The following is a 25,558-nucleotide window of genomic DNA, read 5'->3' as shown; positions in this document are numbered from 1 at the left end:
GTTTTGTTTTCAAAAGGTAGATTATACCACTTCACATGACAAAATTAAACTAATATTTCATTTGTCTCGATACCAACATACAGAGCATAGTGTAAGGTCTATATTGAAACCGTCATTCAACTACTGTAAGCCTATGGAATGACGAGACGTAAGGTGACATTCACATCGCAACAAAAGGTACCTCTTTTCTATTAAAATGCCCGTTATTTCAGTTTCTTTTCTATGTATCTCTGGCGAGACTTGCATAATGTTTTCCCAGTTGAGGTTTACTCGAACGAAGCCTTCCGCTCAGGTGGTCGAAACGTCAGTTATTAACAACCGAGTCCTTTCCCGGACTACTTTAACCTGGACGACTGGACTACATCCTCAACTTTGGATAAATTGATATTTTTCAAAATTCTGACTTATTCAAATGTTATCATGCAATATGGGCTTCGTCAGCAAATCGTTTAGGAGACAGGGATAGCTTTGGGATGGTAAACTTGGCTCCGACTCTTCTTCCTCCTCTGATGCATAAAGTATGAGATACCCATGAGACAGGCAGCCGCCACCGCAACCAATGTAGCAGTGGCAAACTTACCCTGGCCTGCAAAACAAGGATAAAAAAATAAAGTCACTGGCAAACGTATGATGAGACATGATGGACATTTTAGGTTGTCAGAGGTCAAAATGTTTGCTAGGCGAGCTTTAAATAGTTCGATCCATCGTAGAAGGATTTAATAAAACATTCTACCGATGCCTCATGCAGTTCTTGTCACATCCACAAGGGGCCAGCTTTTTTTATTGAGGTGTATTGACTTCAAAAGCAAGGGAACCTTTTATTTTGTTCTGTTTTGTTTGGTTCAGACGGTCGTCTTATTTCCTTGAAGAAGGGCTGGCAGTCCAATCGAGGTCGCTCGGTCTTAGTGACAAGGATGAATAAAGCATCTTTAGTGTTCCAATTTTACAGAAAGCGTCAAATTTACCGTGTATAGACAGCGGTCATGCGAAGGTAATGCCTAGACTGCTAGGTGCTAGACTGTAATTTGAGTTGTGATTTTGCCTGCAATTTAAACTAACCTTTTCCGTCAAAACCGCGCCATTCTTTTTCAGTTTCTTCAAGTTGAATGTCTTCAGTGTCGACTTTCCGTATAAACGGTCCCTGAGCTAAGAGATACTCCTCGTCATTTGTTTCCTGAGTGTACAGCGACCTCCTTTGTTTGGAGTTACGCAGACAGCCCTGAGCACAGCGTGAGTTTGGATCGTTTGCGCTACATATCTTGACTTTGCAGTGCATGTACACAAACTGGTGATCACCCAAGAACTTGAACGCTTCCAAGCTAAACCTCTCATATCTTTTATTACTTGGTGGAATAAAATCCAAGGTTTCGTCATCAGAACACCTGCAAAGGAAGTCACATTAATTCTCCTTAAGGTTACATTTAGTATTGTTAACGGACGATAAGATAAGGCTACGATGATGCAATGATCACGATGCGATGAAATGGTTCCCTGTTGTAGACGAGGAAGTTTTAGTCTAATTCGAGGCCGTTTTAAAGTGGATTTTTTCATTCAGAGAAATTTTGGAATCCTCTTTGTTTTAAAAAGCTGATAAACACTTTATTAGATTAAATACTTTATGTAATTTTAAAGATACCAGTTCGTCGGCCCAAGCTGTTTTAAGATCACCGTCTTTTAAATATTTGCCTGGCCAATCAGTGCGTCTTATGTTTCAGTAAAAGGAAGGTTCTTTTCAATACTTCGAGTTCATAGTAAGCTATAAAGCTTAAGTTGTGGAGTGAAGAAAATAATAGAATAAACAAGTGATTTGAAACAAGTTGTTTTCATACCCATTTTTGATGAAGACGAATTTTAATCCAGGTTTATTGGGGTCGGGATCAGGTGTGGCAAAACATGTTTCTGTTAAAATCCCAAGCCTTGCGTCTTTTGTATCCACCCTGACTTCCACAAACAGTTTTTTTCTCAAGGGTAGGGTTACTGGAAACTCTTTCTTTTGGTAGGAACCTAGAAATTTGTCATCTGGAAAAATCTTCATCTCTAGAGCGAATTCTCCAAATCCTTTCTCGGAGAAAACGATCTTCTTGCTCGTCACCTGCAGACCAACAGCGGATACGACGCCTGTGTTTGAGAAGTAACAGCTGAAGGGTATTTCCACCTCACGGATTCTTGTGATTATCTGCTCATTCTCCACGGGAATTTCCTCCACCTTGTTCGTGTAACTCACGAAATTCTTGGTGTGCCTACTTTTTGTTTGGCATTCTGCTAGTTTTGTCCGAAGAATGTAGCGGTCGCGAGCTGGGTTCTCTGTGGCTCCACAGTTTTTATCTGAAAGACGGATATGTTCCACGTCCAGGCCGTGTAGAAAGGTTTTTGGAATGCTGATGGACATCTCATTTTGACCACATTTAACAATGACCTCTGTAAAAGAAGAAAATGATCATAAATCACATTGTCATACGGTCACAATCTAAAGTAACAACGCCGAACCCAGTCCCGGAATATTTTCCCGTTCAGTGCCTGAGCCAACGTTCGGTGGGAACTAAAGACACAAACTCAATTACTAAAAATGATAAGCATCCAATTTCTCCCAAAGTTATCACCCCTGGAACAAACATTGAAGTTATGAGAATAAAGGAAATGATCGCAAACTCGAGAAGCTTTTGATTGTTAGACAAACTCTCCTTGTAAGTACATAGGACGAGTACAGAGAACAGTATGTGGAACTTGAATAATGATGTTAACGTGTAAAGAATTCCAATTTACTTAAACTTAGACACCATTGCTTTGAATGCTAATAATTCCCCGACTTCTCCAGTGCGAGCATGCGCAAGTTATAAGGCGCTTATTGTCTAAGGTCGGCGACATTTAAAAGCGTGCTTAAGCATTCATACTCCAAAAGAAAAAACGGAATTTGTAAAGCGGATTATACAGATCTTGACGATCTACGTCCTGCTATGGACCAGCACTAATCATCGACGGAGAATGAACCAACCTGGGTGACTGAGGGGCATCACCGCTGAGAAAAGAAAACGTAAGAAACAGTTAGTAAAGAGCATAAAAGGATAACGTTTTGAATTCCATCAGTTCAAGCTGCATGTATAGATCAAAGAGCACTGCAATCGCCGGCAAATAAAGAAAAGCTACAAGGAAATGTGATAAATAAATAATGTTGGTGAATTCTGCTGAGATGGCTCTCCTCCATTACTTCCATGCGTCTCGTTCGATTCTGGGACAACGCTTCACGCTTGTTGAATCCGCCCTGCACAGATGAAAATAACCTGACCTGTGAGCCTCTTTTTCTCTCCCCCCCCCCCCCCTCCCCACCCTCCACACCGCGATATAAGTCCTACTTACTTTGCTTGACTCGTTGATATGGTCAAGCAAATAAAAATGATATAAATACTGAGTGTAGAACCCTGCCATTGTAATCTAAGTTGTAACTTTTTTCTCATGCACATTACGCTATGTTGCAGTAACGGTTACAACGAGAGAAAACCCTGAAAAATTTCGTTTGTGGGAAGTGTATTTCCTTTCAACTTACTTCGAAACGAAGGCGCTGTTATCGTATATAATCTCCCCCAGAATAGAGCGCTCGAACCTTTCCCTTTCAAACCTTCACAGTACTCTTAATCAAGAGCTTATGATCCAGACTTAACGATTATGTGTTTTTTATCAATTTACCTGATGTTGGTAGAGGTACTGCTGTGGTTGGCACTAAAAGTAAGAAAGTAGATTTTAGACAAAAGCCATTTTAGCACCTTACGATTCATTCCGTGTTGTTATTCTTCGTCCTACGATGGTTACTTTTACTTCTGTTTTTGATTTGACAAACAATATGTTATGGAGAGACCTCAAGATAATGCTGGTTGACCTGGTCACAAATTCCACGACTTTACTACAAAACACTGATGTAATTGTAACAATCTATTATTGTACTTTTTCGATGTCACTTTACTTAACAATTGGTTCATGCTTTAGCGTGCACTATCGAGTTATGGAGCACGCGGGAAGTTTGGAGAGCACGAAAGAAGCGTAAGAGTTGCCCGAGGCGATAGCCGAGGGCAACTCTAGCTTCTTGAGTGCTCTCCAAACTTCCCACGTGCTCCATAACTCGATAATGCACAGCTGAAAGCATGAACCAATTGTTTTAGAACATAGCCGGTGGAATTGTGCATCAAATGCGACGCGAAAAACGGACAACAATATCCGTTGAAGCGAATCGTGACGGCGCTGATGCCGAGTCTCCTTTTCCTTTGTTTTTCTCTTTTTCTGCCTCATTTAAGAACTCTAGCCCATGGGAAAAGGTCGAAACATTGTCTTCGTTTTCGGACTAGCAGGCCGAGTTTCTGTTTGTATCCATTATTGTCGCGAAATGTATTATTTTTCCCCGCACTAGCAATGGCCGCTCGCGCGAAAAAAAATTTCTGGCGAAGTCGGATTTGCTGACGCTATCAGCGTGCACTATCGGGATTTTGAGCACGCTTACGTATAATGAATTTGATTGCGCGACTCTGCTAGCTATGTTCTAATTGATGTGGGTGTTGTAAATGGTTGCAGGGAAAGGATAATAACAGACTTAATACTATATACTGCGGTCTTTCCTTACACTTAGGTAGCACGGAAAGCCGTAAAAATCTTGAACAAAAGCTCATCTTTCAAACCAGCAGTCTAAATCCCACAGGGATCAACGAACGCTTTTCATTCCACTAATTACTCTTGTTTTTCTCGTTGCCATGTTCCCACCAATGACGTAGCTCCATTTTCTGCCTTTAAAAGCACACACTACCCACAATTCCTCTATTCGCTCCGACGAAGGGCTAACGCTCGAAACGTCAGCTTTTGTAATCGTTACGGTGGCCAATTTACCATTTCTACTTTGTTGATATATCTAAATTATTTCGTTACTCCCACCGACGCAGCCCCAAACAGTTTATTTCGAAACTATCAGCCTTTAGACTTAAGACTAGCCGAGCCAAAGTCTCGTTTGTTACTGTTTTTAGGTAAGATGTGAGGACAGATCTTCATTAGGTTGCGATAGTAACGTAGTGAGCATCCTGTTGGTTTTTATGCCAAACAACCTTTCTTTTTAAGTTAACTGGAGCGGGAATCATCAATAATCCCCAAGAAACACCCTCCCAAAAACTGAGAGTCACCTTGTCTTGCATTTGAAACCGGCACTGAAGCACAAAACGATGGTCTTCTTTAAATAGACGTCACATCGATAAGGTGCCTTTTCGTATTCTTAACTCTCACATTTTCAGCCACGTAGTTGCAATCAACAACCTTCGTCGGCGTTATTATAGTAATGAAATTGTATATGTCCTCTTTGATTCGTAGACGGTATTTGTAAAACGTGTCGTGCCGTGTAAATCGTGTCGTGTCGTGTCGCGTCGTGGAATACGGAAGAGAATGGAAAAGTAGACATACAACAATATTTACAGCAAGGGAAGCCACATACTGCCGTCACGCAACCTTTCCCCATAAAACTATTTTGCGCAACTTATTCATTAAGAAACGAGCAGTAAAACTCTCTTACCGGCGCTGGCGTTACCACAGTAACGAAGAGAGCAAGCTGGTGTCCTCGTTAATTTATATAGAAAGAAGTAGCCGCAGTTCCTGACTTTGACTGTGCTTTTCCACCTACAACATTGGTTTGACCAGTGGAAGCAGACTTCACGTGTCACTACACCGTCTGCCACTGTAGGATGGGGACCATTTAACCAGCCTGTAGCATGAGTGCCACAGCGTCTGAAGGGAACGCATCGGTCAGCCATTCTCTCCCCTGCAAATCCTTGAAAGCGGTACCAGCCCGGCACCAAGTCCCGCTGGTCGCATTTTGTGTTGTTCTGAACTTCGTTTCCTTGAGCGCGGTCCGCTTCACTCAGGACTTTGTAGCTTTTACATCCGTCCGCTTAAATGAATTAGATACAGATTGATCAGCGTCAATGTCGTGGGAAACTTCATCTCGTTACAGCCAGGTTAATAAGTCTTCGCCCAGATTGGTTAGAGTTGTAATCATCGACTGATTTGAACTGCTTTCAAATTTATGAGAAGATTGCCGTTAAGGTTTTCTTTGTTTCGCAAGTCCTCGTGTAGCTTCAGTTTTTGCGTTGGAATTGAATTTTGTTTGTAATGTTAACGCTTTTCAAACTGTTTGTTTTCAATCTTACAAATGATCTAACCCTAAATTACCCCATAACTAGTTTTAATCGCCACTGACGCCTAGTAGCGATTCAAGTGCTTGGTTTAAATCAAGAGAAATATCTTGTATTTAGTTTATGTGGCTGTCATAGCCATGTAAGCCGTAATCGATCTTGTTCTCATGCCCTCGCCTTCCTTGGGATGAGGAGGGGACTAAGACCCAGCTTTGTCAGTCAGGTCATAGCTGAATGAACTTAATTGAAAAGCGCTGCAGCTGTTACTAGGACCCTTCAGATATTACTTTACCTGGTGTTTGTGGAGCTGTCGGTGTAGCATCTGGTGGAATGGTGGTATTTGCTGAAAAATATGACCCCAAACTTACAATTAAAAAAGTGCCACAAGCATGACTCGCTGCCGTTTTTCTTTTCTTTTTAAGGATGTAAGACCAAAATCTTACCTTCTTTGTTGCCGCAGTAGCGCAATGAACAAGCTGGTGGTTTTTGTAATTCATACACAAAGAAGTCGCCGCAATTTTGGATTTTCACGTTATTGCTCCATTGGCAGCAACCGCTGGACCAGTGATAACAGACTTGACGAACTACGATTCCTTCCTGTACACTGGGATGTGTACCATTAAGCCAGCCTGGAGCGTGAGTACCGCAACTTCTCTTGGGAACACAACTCTCTGGAATCTGATCACCACTATCTCCTGTCATACGATACCACTTTGGTAACAACATGTTGTCTGGGGCTCTTCCATCGCACTTAACCGTACTTTGATCAGAGTTGCCCATTGCGCGATCAGCTTGGTTAAGGTCTTGGTACCCGCCATCGGAACATTGCTTGGGCTCTCCTGCAAAGTAATGAAGGAAACTAATGCAAGACTTCAATTCTTACCCTCTTTTAGATTTATAACATAGAGGCGTCAAGAAAGCATGACCAGCGAATTAGCTGAGGCCTGTGTAATTGGATAACGATCATTCAATGACAGAAGCATGTTAGGTTCTGGTGGATTTAGGAGCGAATGGATTAAACACTTACCGCAGTATCGTAGTGAGCACGCAGGTGGTTTTTGAAGCTCATACACGTAAAATGCTCCACAATTCTTGACATTTATCTTGTTTTTCCACCGGCAGCAGTTTCCCCAGTGGTAACAAACCTCACGGCTAACTATACCCTCTGCAACAGAAGGATGATTTCCATTCAGCCAACCGGGCGCATGCGTACCACAGCGTTTTGTTTCTGGACATTTGGTCGGCATCCTGTCACCAGCTGCACCAGTGAAGCGAAACCAGCCTGGCAGAGTGGGATCTCGCTGATCACATTTCACTGAGCTTTGCTCTTTGTTTCCCACAAGACGGTCGTATGTATGGAGGAACTTGTGACTACGTGCATCACATGGGTCAAATACTGAGACGAAAACGAAATAACTCGTGATTAGATATTGATGGAGATGGAATGAACGTTTTCTTTAAGAAGGATTTGTTGAAATATCACTCGTTTTCCCGCCCTTTTGTGGTTTTACGCCTGGGGACCGCGGACGTCTGTGTGCGTTCATCTTGGTTTAGTTATGTTTTGAGCTCAAAAATAGATAATTTTATTTGAGGAATTATTCCTGCTTATTCGACTGTTCTCTTATCAAGACCATGTATCCTCAAAGTGTTATGTACCGTGAACCTTAAGCACGAACCATAGGGAATGGGAAACCCTCTTTTATCTATTCAGTTTGCTACATTTTATAACAATTTTGTCTGGTTAAAAAACTAGGCAATGCGTACTAAAACCTTTCCCTCACACAGACTCCAATGCTTCCTTTTTAAGAATTCTTTTGATGTCTTCGACTAGCTTACACTGGTTTGACTGGAAGAGGGGTCGTTTAGGAAATCACTTCAAATCGTGAGATTGTTAGTTTTATGGCATCCACTGGTGATCCTTATAATCTTATTGGCTCTCATTGGTGCGATTTATTCACGAGTCGCACCATTCTTTGTTCTAAATCGCTTTTTTTCCGGCCAAAGTAGAAGCTTTACTAAAACATAACAACTAATTGCTTGTTTAAAGAAATCAATAAAATCGCAGGAAAATGGAAACAACTTATACAACTTTCTGCAAACCAGCTCACCACTAAATTAACAAATTCGCGCGTACGCTTTCAAACCAAACTGCACTCCACTCCGAGTTCTAATACCATTATAAAATGTTTCTTGATATCTTGGATTGGTCTCATATCCTATAATTTTTGTGCTCTCGTCTTCATTTTGCTATTGATTTTACTTCACTTTACTTAATTTCTTTTCGTTTCGCTTCACATGTCTGATAATCTAGCGTAGGTGAGAGCCTCACCCATACCAGTGAGATATATGTTCAAGATCTTTATACACTGAGTACCCCACGTTACACTAAGAATGTTCGGGAATGGGAAAGTGGTAAAAGGTAGTCGTACAGTAAGGATTTTTGCATCAAGAACTGAAAATGAGAAGTAAATGCAGTCTATACAATTTTGCACTATCGATGAAGCGAGTGTTTACGGTCGCATGGAATTAAGGGTAATTAGAAAAGAACACATGGTCAAAGTACACCCCACGTTTCTCAAGAACAATGTTGACAAGGTATTGCATTTTCCTTTCATCACATAAAAAACGTAAGCGAAGAGGAAACATGCTTGGAAAATTGCAGTACAAGTCATTAAAACCATTTGCTGAATTAATGTTTATACAAACTTATTTTGCTGTCATCGCAAAACTTTTTTGTTTGGTAACTAAGTTACCTGGTTTTGGTGTCGTGATCGTTGGTGGAGGCTGAGTGGTAGGTGCTGCAGAAATAATAACAAAATATGAATTACACTAAAGTAACATCATGGCTACCTAGCTTGGTTATTTGACATTACCATTAGAAATACATATTCATGTTAGTCACTAAACTCATTGCTGTTACCTTGCATGTTGCCACAATAACGTAATGGACATGCTGGTGGTTTTTGCAACTCGTACACATAGAAGTCTCCGCAGTTTCGGATTTTAATGTAATTTTTCCATTGGCAACACCCTCCTGTCCAATGGTAACAGACTTGACGTTTTACCACACCTTCCTGAAGACTTGGATGTTGACCATTAAGCCAGCCTGGAGCATCAGTACCGCAACGTCTCATGGGGACACAACGTTCTGGAATCTGGTCACCACTGTCTCCCGTTATACGATACCACTTTGGTACAAGAATGTTGTCTGGAGCTCTTCCATCGCACTTAATCCCACTTTGGTCTGAGTAACCCATTGCACGGTCAGCTTGGTTGAGGTCTTGGTGGCCGCCATCTGAACATTCTTTGGGTTCTCCTGCAAAGTATTGAATACAATTTTAAATAATAGACTTGTGACATAGTAATATTTGGAAGTAATGGGGCAAGAATCCGAAGCTTCGTAATTGAAACTGATACTCACCGCAGTATCGAAGTGAACACACAGGTGGCTTCTGCAGCTCATACACGTAAAATGCTCCACAGTTCTTGACTTGTATGTCATTTTTCCAGTGACAGCAGTTGTCTGTCCAGTGGTAACACACTTTACGACTTACTATGCCGTCTACGACAGAAGGATGGCTTCCATTTAGCCAACCTGTGGCATGCGTACCACAACGTTTTATTTTCGGGCATTTGGTTGGGATCCTGTCGCCTGCTGCGCCCGCGAAACGAAACCAGCCCGGAAGAGGAAGATACCGCTGATCGCATTGCACTGAGCTTTGATCTCTGTTTCCAACAAGACGATCGTATGTGTTCAAGAGTCCGTGGCTTCCTGGATCACATGGGTTAAATGCTGCAAATTGAAAAAGATAGCATCTCGGACATGATGTCACCGAAAAACTGTATCTTTGTAGTTGGAAAGCACACTGTAAACAACCCCTTCTTTTTCAGGTATAAACATTGACAATAGTAAATGGAAAAAAGGAATTTTTTATCTGCCGCCCCTTGGATTTCCAGTAATATCCGAAGGTAATCGAAGCCAAAATGTCACCAAAAATACAACAGCACCAGAAAAACAACAGCACCAGAAAAACAACAGCACCAGAAAAACAACAGCACCAGAGAAACAACAGCACCAGAGAAACAACAGCACCAGAGAAACCACAGCACCAGAGAAACCACAGCACCAGAAAAACCACAGCACCAGAAAAACCACAGCACCAGAAAAACCACAGCACCAGAAAAACCACAGCACCAGAAAAACCACAGCACCAGAAAAACCACAGCACCAGAAAAACCACAGCACCAGAAAAACCACAGCACCAGAAAAACAACAGCACCAGAAAAACAACAGCACCAGAAAAACCAACCGGAAAGTTGATGAAAGTTACAGAAAGCTTTCCTATTGTTATTCAGCATGCACACTCGTGATCATCCTTGAGAACTCTTGTCTACTTCATGGTAACCACTCCTTTGATAAATTTCGATAGGGTGATGTTCGCAAAACACCGTTGTTTCTTTATCGAACAAGAAAATGAAAGAAAATAAATTAAACGCCAATTCGCTATCCGGAAAACTCTTAGCCCCTTTACAAATCAAATTTTAAACGAACCAAATTTAATCCTGAGAATTACCTAGAGTGTGAATAGGATTTACTAGAATTCATACCTTCTGATGGACCTTTTGTTGGACCTTCTGTCGGGCCTTCTTTTGAACCTTCAGATGGCACAACAGATGGACCCTCAGATAGACCCTCAGATGAACCTTCAGATGCACTCTCAGATGGACCCTCAAATGGACCTTCTCCAGATGAACCTTCGGATGAACTTTCTGATGAACAAGAATATTAATAATTCAGGAATTATTTCAAGCCAACAAAGGCTTCCTTGATCCGGTTTACCTGATATATTGTCTCAAACAACGTTAACGTAAAGGAATCATAAGACAACATGTCTTGATTCATTTTTAGAGGGACATTAAATCTACCGTAATTGAAATACCATTTGTGTTTGAGCGTTCATTTCAACCGACACTCGACCCAGCCCTTAACCGTTTTTGATGAGTTCTCATATTTAAACGATCTTATGGATATTTTCCAAGGAACCGTTTTGCTTATGTAGAGATATTTGCATCGAACATTTTCACTGACCTTAAACAAAGGCAGTAGCGAGGAACCTAGCTTATTCTTCTTTGTCAGTTAATGCTATGGAACTCTACGCAACATCAAAGCAGGTTTCTGACCGCTGCATGTTAATATAACGTCTAAGTTATCCTTTTTAAATTTGAATGGCTATGAATACATGAATATCATGTATTTGAACTGTGGATTATTAAATGTAGACGAGAGTGAAAACAAAGCAGGAAAAGAAATTAAGGGTTTGTACGGGAGTTGAACCCATGACCTACATAGGGTTCCTTACCGCGATAATTACTGGTTTTTTTGTTTTTCACTATCATACACAACTTCAACTTGACCCCAGCTTTTTTTTTATTGTTGACAATTTGCCGACCACTTTGTTCTTTGAGTAAGTTTATGACTGAATTATATGTACTCACCTAGTTCAATCGTAGGACTTTGGTCTACAAAGGAACAATGCAAAACAGTTATCATGAGTTATCGTATTTTAAATCATGATCCACAGTACGATGAAACCTGTGTTAAGTGGCACTGCAATGGCGGTCACCCTTTGTAATGTAATGTAATGTAAAACTTTATTTATACACGGAGAATCATCAGTTAAGCTAAAGGTAGAAACTAAAACTAGTACAACTGTGGGAATCCGATATCTCAGATACCTTCTAAATACTCCGTTTATTTCTTAATACCCCGTTTATTTCCTAATAACCTGTTTAAACTTCGCGATAGAACCAACGCATTTCAAATCTTGGGGCAAGTTATTCCACAAACAAGCCCCGCTATAACAAAAGCTTCGTTTTAAGTAATTAGTATTTCTTAAACAGTTGGCCGTCGAAGTCCCGAAAATTTTCACCTTTATTCAGCGGTCAATACTATTAAGCGGTCGTAGTTGTTACCCTTTACTAGCAAAGTCCCAACGGCCTGTTTACATTGTCCTCGACTGTAATGAACGGTCACTTAAAGCGGATCCACAAAAGTAAAACTGAGAATAGTCTTTCGAAAAAAGTTTAAGCCATTTTTAATTCTCGAAATCAATTTCAGAAGTATTTTTGGGCGAGTGTCTGTACATTACGTGTTCAATTATGGCATGATATGGCGGTTTTTATGTTACCCCTCTTCTGTGAAACTTTTATTAAGCAGGTGGTCGCTAAATACAGGTTTCACAATATTTAGGGATGGAGGGGTAAAAGGATAGAGTGGAAGGATTCCAAAAGGGAGTTGGCTAACTAGGAAAACTTTTTAGGGAGGTGGGTTTGACAGTAAGTAGGTTGGAAGCTGAGTAGGTAGGTAGGTAGGCAAATTGCTTGTCAGGTAAGTACGTACAGTGTATGTAAATAGGTAGGAAGAGAAGTACGTGAGTAGGCAGATGGTAGATGAGTGGGCAAGTGAGAAAATAGGTAAGTAGGAAGCAAAATAGGTGTTGGTTAGTGGTTAGGTTGTAAGGGTGGTCGGAAAGTGGGTCTAAAGCAAGGCTAATAGGTAAAAATGAAGGCGGGTAACAAGGGAGGCGGACAGCAAGTCAGGTGTAGAGGAATGAAGGTAGGCGGCTAAATGAAAAGGAAGAAGGATCAGATTGTAGGAGTACCAGTGAATCAGTGGATGCGCCGATGGGTATTTGAGCGATATGCTCACGGCGGTCAAGTCAAGTTTCCAGCAATCACAGCTGTGTAATCATTCGGACACTATAGACTGCAAGTTCTTTGATATTGGACTTGTAAACTGATGCATCTATCGTTACTTATCATAAGAAAGTCTTACTTTGCACCCAAACGTGCACAGGATATGCCAGATCATCCTCGTTTGGATAACTGGTTATTTTCGATATGTCCTTGCAGACGTAGCAGGCGTAGTTGTACGCTTCCCAGAATTCAATGGCGCTGCATCCGACTCGTTCTTGGCAGAGCTTCTGACATACAGTGTAGTCAATTGGGTTGTCAAGGTCTCTTGATATCAACTCCCTTCCATCAACAGTGCACCAACTGTATGGGTGCTTCGTCCATCCTAAAATATAGATTTTACCAAGGTGAAGTGAATGATTTATAACGATTAATCAATAATTAATAACAAAAAAACCGTGATTCGTTAGTGTCGAACAGGTGTTAACTTTGTCTTGTGAGACACTAAAAAATGACGTTTTTTGCGACACGTGAATTGCATTATTGGTCTCTTACGATTACTATTGGGAATTACCCTCGGAAAGCCTAGAAACGAACCGTAATTTTCCACGAACAAGCGTGGGCACAACCACATGAGCTACGCAAGCCATCGCGTACGACCCTCATACGGAGATTTTTGTCCAATGTTTATCATCAAGAGTGTGTCCGGGGCCGTGTGGGCACATACCTTTCGATGTAAATTTATTAAGGAACTGTGACATATCCATACCATAATATGCTTGATCCTCTTCTGGTTCATCTGCTTCCTCTTTTACTCCATCAGTGACTACTACAGTTGGATCTTCAACAGAATCAAACTCAACATCTTTTCGATCATACTCTTCTCCATTGATTACATACTTTTCCACCGCCGCCTGGTCATCCAGTTTACTCTTCTCGTTGTGTTCCAGAAAGCTTGCCCAGTCTCCTGTGGGCTGAGCATGACCATTGACTTCTATCGTGGGATCTTCAAGGAAAGTCTCTGAAAGGCCTCTAAGGTCTCTCTCTTTATCTGGGAATTGAAAGTGAGACGAAAATCTGATGACTTGTTATCGACCACAACCCTGTGTATTCTGCTAGATAAATAAGATCTAAACCAAGCTGTGGCCGGGGTACCCTTGGAAAAATCGAGAGTAAATAACATCTACCTGTTACCTCATTTCAAGAGGTCTAGCAAGTTGATAAACTACTTGGGTTAACTATAAACTTGAGAACCATTCTTGGATAGGCCGCTGGAAATGGATTAATAGAAAGCATTCGTCTGCAACTTGTTCAGTTTGCACCTTTAAAGGGATATGTAACACTCTCATCTAGAAAAGAAATTTCGAATATTTCTATGTTCTTTGACTTTCAAAACGTCGCCGAAAACAAACCTTGCAGCTGGAAATTGTGCAAAAAAAAAAAAATCTTGGCCTTTTTGATTAACCTCAAGCATCATTAAAGGTTGTAATCATTAGGTAAGCAAGATCGGGAATGGAACACCTCATGCGTCCAGTTATGTAGATTTTGTACAACATTTCCAGCACCTAGCGTTACCGGAGGAATAAACTGTGTTCAATATCTTGATTATACTTATTAAAACTTCTAATGCCGATATCGCAGCATCAAACACAAATATTAACTGTATGGAAAGGAAATACTGCGTGCAACAGTGCCATGTTAGGTGCTTGAGGCTGATAATCTCTAAAAGGTAATATGAGATCGAATCCGGTGTGTGAGAGTTTTACCTTGGGCAGAAATGTCTTCGTCAGAGACATCCAGTGATGCCGCACAAAGCACAAGAAAGCAAAGAAGCAAAGAATTACTCATAACTTGTCCTCATCCGTAGATGCAGCTTCGACAAACTGTGCATCTATAACTATCGGGGATAGGAATGAGATAATTGATAATCACTTATTCAGTCAAAGCGGAAAAAGTTATTTTCTTTTGTTGACAAAAGTTCCGGTTTGCGCCTTTATGAAAGTGCTATCGATGAGTACTCGAAGTTAGAGTTCAGAGGTAATGGGATATATTTTTATTGAAGCTTACTAAAATCGTCGAGAACCACTTGCTTTTTGAACAAGGTAAACAGTATTGGCCCTGATTCTAACTATCGAGCCCTGGTGGTTTAAAGATTTTAATAAATATTCTCATTTCTTTAATGGATTATCGTTACTGACGCGAAAAAAGTAAATTAGCGTTTGCTCTTTTCAATGTTTTTTTGTGGCACCAAATTGAGTTATGAAGAAAGACAGCTCTTGTTTGTCTAAAAATTCCTAGCTTGCCTTCCGATACTTTGGAACGTATTTTTTCTAGGATGGGTGAGTGGCTTTCGACATTCGTTATCAGTAAGTCACTATATTTAAAGCCTGGTTCACATATAATCGCAGACGATCGCAAGCGATCGCACGATCGCTGAAACCACTCAACTGATGATCGCGAATCGCATGTTCACATGCGATCGTAGCCGATCGCAGCGATCTGTGACAACCGAGTCCATGGTTTACCATTTAGCGGCAATACGATGTAACAGTCAACCAACATAATCGTAAAAGGACGCTGAACTTTTAATAGGTGTTAACATTCTGCTGGGCTCTTAACATTCGTCAACTGTTTCGTCATCATCTGGGCTCTTAATATAGACCGTAAATTGATCAATGTTGTTGTCTTCTTAGATTTAAAGAAGGCATTTGATACAGTCGATCATGGGATTCTTTTATCTAAGCTTCGTTCGTACGGAATTCGTGGACTAGCTTTGCGTTTGTTTCGCTCCTAATTAGTTGACCGAACACAGATCTGCCAAATCGATTGTTCTAAATCGACGCCAAAGTTCCTTAATTGCGGTGTGCCTCAAGGCACGATTCTGGGCCTGCTTTTATTCTTACTGCATATTAACGATTTACCTCAGTGCCTTAATTTTTCTCATCCTCCAATGTATGCTGACGATACCGCGGCATTACTTATGCTGGCAAACATTTAAACGAAATTGATGATCATTTTAACAAAGATTTGAAATCTGTTAATACCTGGTTGTCTTCTAATAAACTCACATAGAACCTGACTAAGACTAAATTTTTAATAATAACTTCAAGGCAAAGGCGAGTTTAACTGTCAGAAAATCCGTCTCTTACCATTAATAATTTTACCATTGAGCAGGTCGTCAAAAAAGTCAGAAGTTTAGGAGGCCTTTCTGGCAATAACCGCAGGGTCTGGGTCCGAGTGTCTCGGCCAAGGTTAATTTATTCACGTAGCGTAGGTGTACGAGGGGTTTCTAGGGTGAATTATTCATGTAGCGTAGGTATATGAGGGATTTTTAGGGTTAGGGTTTGTGATTTTAAAAGTAACGGAACAAAGAAATCCAAGATGGCGTCGGAAACAAAGGAGGCAAAAGAATCCAAGATGGCGTCGGAAACAAAGGGAACAAAAGAGTCTAAGATGGTGGAGAGATTAAAAAATTGAACGGACCCTATATTACGCGTTTGGGTATCGCGGGTTAGGCATACTAACCTAACCGTATATTACTATAAGCAAAAGAGGGATTTATAGGAATCCCAAAGGTTATCGTACCCATATGGTACCGTTTATAAGGAATACACTTACAAAAAATGTGGTAACAAAAAAAAGTGTTTGTTGTCACATCTATATACAAGGTGTAAATTAAGCTAAATCAAATTGTTGTATTGCAATCAATATAGTATCAATCATTGCTCGTCATCAGAACTATTGTACTCAATGCTGTAACCAGAAGAAGATCTGATAAATTATTTGACGAGACGGTCAGAGAAGTCAACGCATGGCCAAATCCAATAGGAGGTCATACCTAAGTTGAAAGCGGTGTAGACGGTGTCAAATAAGAGCAGTGTTTTCGTATAATTTTTTTCTTACATTCAAAATTCAAGAGAGAGAGATGACTTTTACCGATCTCGGTCTCAGCTACATGAACGAAATATTGGAAAGCATTGCTGGATTTGCAGACGCCGACACATTAGAGCGAATTATAAAGAGAGGAGAATTGTACTACCAAGATCCAGAAGGACCTTGTTCGGACTACGAAACGGGTGAACTAGTTGAAAAGAGGACCCAGATATTTAAAGCCGTGTTGGAATATACAAAACTAGTATACGCGCGCGAAGTTTCAGAAGCAAAGGATGGCCATGAATAGTGTCGATAGACAACATTACATTGTGGACAATCCAAAAGAAGCCGTTGTGGAGATAGAAAGCATCTTGGATATTATTTCGCATGCGGATGAGGATTCTTTGAGGAGAATGATGCGGCATGCTCGAGCCTATATGAAACCTCATAATTTCGATAAAGTGATAAGAGAATCCAAGGAGACATATCCAAACGAACAATTTAAAAATGATGAAACATATCAATTACACAGGAACGAAATCATGAAGTCCATTTATAATTACGTGGAACACATATTTGACAGTCACGAATGGGATGAAGAGGCAGAACTTTCAGACTAAATATCATTTTTTTTCTTGCGGACACGTGAATTTTCAGACAAAGAGGGCTGAATGCCGTGAACTGGTCATACCTTGATGACAAATATGGACGAAAGACAACATTATATTGCTGTCAATCCTAAAGTAACCGTTTAGGCGATAGAAAGAATCTTAGAAATTATTTCATAAGCGGGTGAGGATTCTTTAAGGGGAATGACGCGTCATATTCGAGCTTATATGAAACCTCATAATTTTGATAAGGTTATTAGAGAATCCAAGGAAAACACAATAAAATAATGAAACCTAAGATGGTGTTTAATCCTCCCTTAGGGAAAATGATTTCAAGATAAAACGAATATTCAAAAAACGTTGATTTTAGAATAAAAGGAAGAAAATTGTCGTACGTGACCAGGATTCGAACATGGGTTATTGCGGACACTCACATACAACCACACCCCTAACACTCATCCGAAGCCCAATTCCCTAACCCACCTATTCCCATATCAAAATCAAAATAAAAACCCAAACAGTCAAACATAACAAACAATGGAAACAATAGAATGCAAGATGGTGACTCATGCTTCCAATGGTAAAAGTGATTTGAAGATGTCATTAGCATTCGTATCGTGTAAAAAAAAATTCGAGAATAAAAGAGGTTTCTTTCCGCCTAAACTCTATGATGGGATGTGAATAATTCATCCCACTCAAATAAAATGAAAAGAGTTCGGATGGTGATCACATGAGTATTCAAAATTCTCTGAAAGTGAACAATGGTCCGTTCGAAGTGTAAACATGCAATAGCTTTTTTCTCAATAAAAATGTTTACTTTACTTCAAATCTTAATTAAAAATAAAATGTAACGCGCGAGTGTAATCACTAGCAGTGACGAAAGTGTTTTAAATTCTATACAAAATTCCGCAAGTGAGGAAAATAACAACGATACATCGACACAATTCAATGACAATGATTCCAAGAGAAATAAGGTTTACAAAAACGCAGCACCATGCTCATGAACATTTCCATTTCTCGGGAAAAATGAACCACAGAGCATACAAACCGGGGGAAAATACGAAATGCCAGCAGACGTTGTAACTGTCTCATGATTATCTGTCTATCAAATTTTAATCAAGTCATAGCATTCTTAAATGTTTTCGGATCAAAGTCAATGACCTGTCTGTCCAAATTGTGACCGAGTTATGACGTGTGTCAATCAATGATAGACCAATGGTAATCCAGCAATGGGTGTATAAGACTTGCTATGAGTCGGAATGGTATGATCATACGTGGGACTAAAGGGATGATGAAGAAAGTTCGATTTCATCCAATCAGACAAGTGGTGTATATCACTGAAACTCATCCCTACATGGAAGTCGAAGAGAAGATAAATACAATCAAACCGTTCTTGGATACTCCGTTTAAACACAAAATAAAAGCGGTAAAAGAGAGGCAACATAGCAAGTACCTATATACAAGCACGTTTTACACAAAACCTCGACATCTATATGTGATAAAGCGAATGGAAGATTTACAAGGAGCATAATCCAAAGACTTATTTAGCTCATATGATATGGACTTGCTTTACATGTGACGAAACATGACTAAAACGTGGAAACATTGCCACGGTCGCTACGCGACCGTATTCCGGACGCGCGCACAGGAGCATGAAAGAGGAAGAGAAGGAAAGAGTGTAGATAGAATGATCACTGTAACAAACTGTTTTAAACTGTCACATTTGTTAGTGGTAATGTCTTACCGCTAGTGTATACGAGTCCCAAGAACTGAGTAAAGTTGAGGAATAAAGTGATTAGAACGAGTGTAAATAGTTATGACATCTGTCAGTTCATGATGAGCCAATGGAAATGAAGCATAGACTATATAAAAGTGGTTTTAAGCAAGCCAAGGAAGCATCACTAACGAAAACATGCCTAAAGTAGAGACATATGTGGCTGTCATTGCAAAGGCTATTCTAAGTTCTGACGAACCGGTTTCATATTTAGTGAGGGATCGAGTCGACAGTCTTAAGTTTAGTACAGTAAAAGGGGGTATGTTTCCTAATCAAATTTGTGACTTCATTGAAGCAAACTTTTCGCAATTCGTGAGAGAGAAAGAGAGAAGAGAGATTGATTGGAGAAATAACTCGAGCTGTACTCTTTCGCGTATGAAGTGTTTTGATAATGGAGAATATGGATGGACTGTGATTCGCCCAGATCACCTATGGAAGTTTACTAAAGATAACAAGTAAGTCTGAGCGTTTGAGACAATTATCGCGGAAATATAAAATATACTAATAAAATCTATGAGTTCCCTCTCATGTAGAGTCTTCGAAAAGAAGAGAAAGCAGCGAGCAAAGAGAACTCGTCCTTATAAGCTAAAACAGAAAATCCCAGCATCCTCCTCTACTACCTGAAACGGCTGTAGACCACATGTCTGCAAAGACAGGACCAATGAACATTCTGGTAGAATCGAACACAGAGGTGTCGCAGGTAACACCCAGAGAGTTTGATGTCATAGAAGTTTCTAATAACGGACTAGCAGATGATGTACATTTCTAAACTTAGTATGGTCATAAATAAAATTTGACAAAAAACTGTTTTCAACATGATTTTATTTTGTCTTTGTTTCGCGTAAACATACACGCAAACTATGCCCCTACTACAGTGGTTACACAGTGTTCATTTCCTCCTCTTTTTCATCATCATCATCATCATCGCTTTCATCCGATAACGGTTTTTTGATTAGACGATTCAATAGGAATTTTCTCCTGTCCACGGCAGCCTCTAATGCCTCCTCCCAATCTATACCGTCCGCCTTTCATCAATCGTCGAGCGGTATGCATGACTTGTCTATGTATTTTATCCTGTTTAATGCGGTTATACCATTTTAGACGACGCAAGTATAACCTTCTCAACTTACGCCTAGCTAAAGGTAAGAGCGAATTGTCATTCTCGGATGTCCCCTCTTTTTCCTGTTCTTCTTCTTGTTCAGCCAAAGTTGTTTCCATATCATCTTTCACTTCCTGTTTTAATTCTGACCACGGATTCACACCGACATTGTCATCATCATCATCGTCACCGTCATCCTTGTCTTCATCTTCGCCTTCATCATCATTGTCTTCATCATCTGTGTTCTCAGGCTCTTCATCTTCTTCTAGTGGTTCGCCAAAGATATCTAGATCCTGAGGATTATCAGTCATGGTCACACACGCACTATAAGTTTTCTCGATGTGTACTTGCTGGTGGTTGTTCCTAAATGATTTCTGACCAATGTGTAGGGCTGTTTTAAAGTTTCACTTTTCTAGGATACAATCGCATACATCCCTCGTGTGTCAAAAGATGACTGAATACGCGGTGAGCATCCTTACTAGCAGGATGTAAATCCAGGGTGATATACCCATAGGGTCGTTGAGTTGCCTCAGAATACACTCGCATAATATCTTGCCATTCCATGGGAAAGGCTTGTAACAATAAATTTTTGAAACCCAATTGATCGCGTGGGTTTTTGAAAGCAACCACGTAATGTGCATTTCTGGAAATACTTTTTGCATATTGGCCAGGTGGAAACATGTCTTGACACAAGTAAAGGACAGTAATGTTACGATGATGAGAATGTTTGGTGAAAAGGTCTAACACTTCTTTATCGTCTCCTCATTCTGTCATAAGATCATCCATGACCAGTAATCCACCATCTTTAGGGAACCATTGCTTTAACTGTTCTTCATTGGGTAGACTATCGTGAAATTTTATACCATGTTGATGCATCTCACGGTATCCATCTTGCCAAGCACCGTAACAGTAGTGAATGACGGCAGGGGGTGACGCAAACAATTCATCCAAATGTTGTAGCAGTGACGATTTGGCGAAGCAAGTTTTACCGCATCCGGAAGGCCCCACGATTAATATGCTACTGGGTGATTTGAATTTGAATCCCTCACACCACCTTTGTGATAGATCGAACGACTGAGTCGTGTCTGTAGTCACGGATGGAATATTCACAGTGGAAGGGAACTATGTATTTGGATTGACCCTTGAGTTCACGCATGAATTTTTCTCGTGACGCTCTTTGTTATCCGAACGCGTGAATGCTCTATTGCAGTAGCGGCAAAGGTGTGGCATTATCCGCTCAGAAGTTAATCAAGGTAACACGACTCCCATTTCGTGTCGCAGCGATACTAATGAAAAAATGTAAGATTCTCTGCTTTTTATGTATTATTGTCTCACCACTTTCTCTAACCTATCACCACCTCATACACCACTAACACCCTCTTCACACGTGTGTAAGATATCTTTGTTCTCGCCAGATTTTGAGAATGTGTCTAACTTGGCACAGAGTTGATCGTATTTTTTCTGTAATTCAACCAATTCAGTTTTCACCCGTGTGTGATGAGATATCTTGGGTGTCTTTTCTTTCCTGCCTTCCAGTAATAGTCGCTCACTTTGTCGCTGTTGTAGCAAGGTTTGATATTGTTCTTTGTGTGCGGCAAGATTCTTTTCAATCTCTTGAATCGCTTGATCTAAGACCGTACATTCTACTTGATGGTCTGCTTCATTGACACGTTTCTGAGCTTCAGGACTTTGCATCTTAGGGTAACGTTTCATTGATTTCAATCTTTTGGGGAACGTTCCATTCTCAGCATGTTTTTTATATTCCTTCAACACATTTTCCTGATACTTTACGCGAGCATGAACAGCATGCATTTTTTTGTCGATACGACTTTAGAACCGCGGAAAGATCCTGAGTACTCGTCATCGTCCGCACTCTGCGTGAGCAGGTAAGAAATGAGTGTGGAAGTAGACACTTCGAGTTTTATCATACTGTATACATCCTTCTCCGTTATGTCTAATAAACTTTAAAAGAACGCACACTTTAAAATATTAATTATAATAATTCAAAGTGCGCGCTCACATAGAACCAAATGTTTATTTTTCTTATATACGAAACGGAACTGTCCATCTCGTTCATGTGGAATCGTATATTTTCCATTCCTCCTCCTCATTCCTTTTCCTCATTCCTCTTTCCTCATTCCTCTTTCCTCATTCCTCTTTCTCATTCCTCTTTCCTCCCCATTCCTCCTCTTTCCTCCTCCTCATTCCTCCTCATTCCTCCTCCTCATTCCTCCTCCCCCTCTTTCTTCAAGTACTATAATTTATTATTCGCATGGACTCACTCGTTCTAATCATTTTATTCCTCAACTTTACTCAGTTCTTGGGACTCGTATACACTCGCGGTAAGACATTACCACTAACAGTTTAAAACAGTGACAATTTAAAACAGTTTATTACAGTGATCATTCTATCTACACTCTTTCCTTCTCTTCCTCTTTCCTGCTCCTGCGCGCGCGTCCGGAATGCGGTCGCGTAGCGACCGTGGCAATGTTTCCACGTTTTAGTCATGTTTCGTCACATGTAAAACAAGTCTTTGGATTATGCTCCTCGTAATTCTTCCAATCGCTTTATCACATATAGATGTCGAGGTTTTGTGTAAAACGTGCTTGTATATAGGTACTTGCTATGTTGCCTCTCTTTTACCGCTTTTATTTTGTGTTTAGACGGAGTATCCAGGAACGGTTTGATTGTATTTATCTTCTCTTTGACTTCCATGTAGGGATGAGTTTCAGTGAGATACAGCACTTGTCTGATGGGATGAAATCGAACTTTCTTCATCATCGCTTTGGTCCCACCTATGATCATACCATTCCGACTCATAACTACTCTTATACACCCATTGCTAGATTTCCATTGGTCTATCATTGATTGACACACGTCATAACTAGGTAACAATTCGGACAGACAGGTCATTGACTTTGATCCGAAAACATGTAAGAATGCTATGACTTGATTAAAATTTGATGGACAGATAATCATGAGACAGTTACAACGCTTGCTGGCATTTCGTATTTTTCCCCGGTTTGTCTGCTCTATGGTTCATTTTTCCCGAGAAATGGAAATGTTCATGAGCATGGTGCTGCGTTTTTGAATACCCTTTTCGTTTGATTTTGTTTCTGATAATTTTTTTAAACGGGAGATTTAATTATTTCCCTTGGAATCATTGTCATTGAATTGCATCGATGTATCGTTGTTATTTTCCTCACTTGCGGAATTTTGTATAGAATTTAAAACACTTTCGTCAGTGCTAGTGATCACACTCGCGCGTTGCAGTTTATTTTTAATTAAGATTTTAACTAAAGTAAACATTTTTATTGAGAAAAAAGTTATTGCATGTTTACACTTCGAACGGACCATTGTTCACTTTCAGAGAATTTTGAATACTCATGTGATCACCATCCGAACTCTTTTCATTTTACGTATGATGCACGATCCTCGCAGTAGATAGCGCTATTTAAGCAATAACGAAAATCAGACCTGAAAAAAATCAGGCCTGTACGGGATTCGAACCACTGACCCCTGCGATACTAGTGCAGCGCTCTGCCAATTGAGCTAACAAGCCAACTGGGAGCAGGCCGTTAAGTTGATTCGTAATAAACCCGTGAAAGTGATAAATAAGATACAATGAAATATATGAAGTTCATATATTTTGAACTGCGGTATTAGATACGTATGATGCACGATCCTCGCAGTAGATAGCGCTTGTTAGCTCAATTGGCAGAGCGCTGCACTAGTATCGCAGGGGTCAGTGGTTCGAATCCCGTACAGGCCTGATTTTTTTCAGGTCTGATTTTCGTTATTGCTTAAATAGCGCTATCTACTGCGAGGATCGTGCATCATACGTATCTAATACCGCAGTTCAAAATATATGAACTTCATGTATTTCATTGTATCTCTTTTCATTTTATTGGAGTTGGATGAATTATTCACATCCCATCATAGGGTTTAGGCGGAAACAAACCTCTTTTATTCTCGAATTTTTTTTTACACGATACGAATGCTAATGACATCTTGAAATCGCTTTCACCATTGGAAGTATGAGTCACCATCTTGCGTTTTATTGTTTCCATTGTTTGTCTCACTCTGATGTTTGACTGTTAGGGTTTTTATTTTGATTTTGATAAGGGAATAGGTGGGTTAGGGAATTGGGCTTAGGGTGAGTGTTAGGGGTGTGGTCATGTGAGTGATCGCAATAACCCATGTTCGAATCCTGGTCACGACAATTTATTTTCCTTTTATTCTAAAATGAACGTTTTTTGAATATTCATTTTATTTTGAAATCATTTTCCCTAAGGGAGGATTAAACACCATCTTAGGTTTCATTATTTTTATTGTGTTTTCCTTGGATTCTCTAATAACCTTATCAAAATTATGAGGTTTCATATAAGCTCGAATATGACGCGTCATTCTCCTTAAAGAATCCTCACCCGCGTATGAAATAATTTCTAAGATTCTTTCTATCTCCTAAACGGTTACTTTAGGATTGACAGCAATATAATGTTGTCTTTCGACCATATTTGTCTTCAAGGTATGACCAGTTCACAGCATTCAGCCGTCTTTGTCTGAAAATTCACGTGTCCGCAAGAAAAAAATGATATTTAGTCTGAAAGTTCTGCCTCTTCATCCCATTCGTGACTGTCAAATATGTGTTCCACGTAATTATAAATGGACTTCATGATTTCGTTCCTGTGTAATTGATATGTTTCATCATTTTTAAATTGTTCGTTTGGATATGTCTCCTTGGATTCTCCAATCACTTTATCGAAATTATGAGGTTTCATATAAGCTCGAGCATGCCGCATTATTCTCTTCAAAGAATCCTCATCCGCATGCGAAATAATATCCAAGATGCTTTCTATCTCCACAACGGCTACTTTTGGATTGTCCACAATGTAATGTTGTCTATCGACACTATTCATGGCCATCCTTTGCTTCTGAAACTTCGCGCGTATACTAGTTTTGTATATTCCAACACGGCTTTAAATATCTGGGTCCTCTTTTCAACTAGTTCACCCGTTTCGTAGTCCCAACAAGGTCCTTCTGGATCTTGGTAGTACAATTCTCCTCTCTTTATAACTCGCTCTAATGTGTCGGCGTCTGCAAATCTAGCAATGCTTCCCAATATTTCGTTCATGTAGCTGAGACCGAGATCGGTAGAAATCATCTCTCTCTCTTGAATTTTGAATGTAAGAAAAAAATTATACGAAAACACTGCTCTTATTTGACACCGTCTACACCGCTTTCAACTTAGGTATGACCTCCTATTGGATTTGGCCATGCGTTGACTTCTCTGACCGTCTCGTCAAATAATTTATCAGATCTTCTTCTGGTTACAGCATTGAGTACAATAGTTCTG

The 25,558-nt window shown here is 40.1% G+C and overlaps 1 protein-coding gene and 1 pseudogene across 1 annotated transcript; both read right to left on the bottom strand.

Annotated features, from left to right (window-relative positions):
• Nucleotides 1-40: 40 nt before the first annotated feature.
• On the bottom strand, nucleotides 41-14,951 carry LOC111336033 (uncharacterized). Its single transcript, XM_022942050.2, has 17 exons — nucleotides 14,615-14,951; nucleotides 13,618-13,899; nucleotides 12,991-13,233; nucleotides 11,652-11,675; nucleotides 10,764-10,925; nucleotides 9,577-9,948; nucleotides 9,076-9,471; nucleotides 8,909-8,953; nucleotides 7,183-7,551; nucleotides 6,599-6,994; nucleotides 6,448-6,498; nucleotides 5,537-5,911; nucleotides 3,682-3,714; nucleotides 2,993-3,016; nucleotides 1,830-2,418; nucleotides 1,060-1,382; nucleotides 41-586 (listed from the first exon to the last, which is right to left on the bottom strand). Exons 1-17 carry the CDS (start codon nucleotides 14,694-14,696, stop codon nucleotides 450-452), a joined length of 3,903 nt encoding a protein of 1,300 aa, XP_022797785.2. The 5' UTR covers nucleotides 14,697-14,951; the 3' UTR covers nucleotides 41-449.
• A 5,647-nt stretch (nucleotides 14,952-20,598) lies between these two features.
• LOC148742278 (uncharacterized) lies at nucleotides 20,599-21,432 on the bottom strand (annotated as a pseudogene).
• Between the last annotated feature and the right edge of the window lie 4,126 nt (nucleotides 21,433-25,558).

This window comes from Stylophora pistillata, chromosome 1 (genome assembly GCF_964205215.1).
Source record: "Stylophora pistillata chromosome 1, jaStyPist1.2, whole genome shotgun sequence".
Taxonomy (NCBI): domain Eukaryota; kingdom Metazoa; phylum Cnidaria; class Anthozoa; order Scleractinia; family Pocilloporidae; genus Stylophora; species Stylophora pistillata.
The sequence above is the reverse complement of the archived record's forward strand: the minus strand, read 5'-3'. Positions and strand labels throughout refer to the sequence as shown.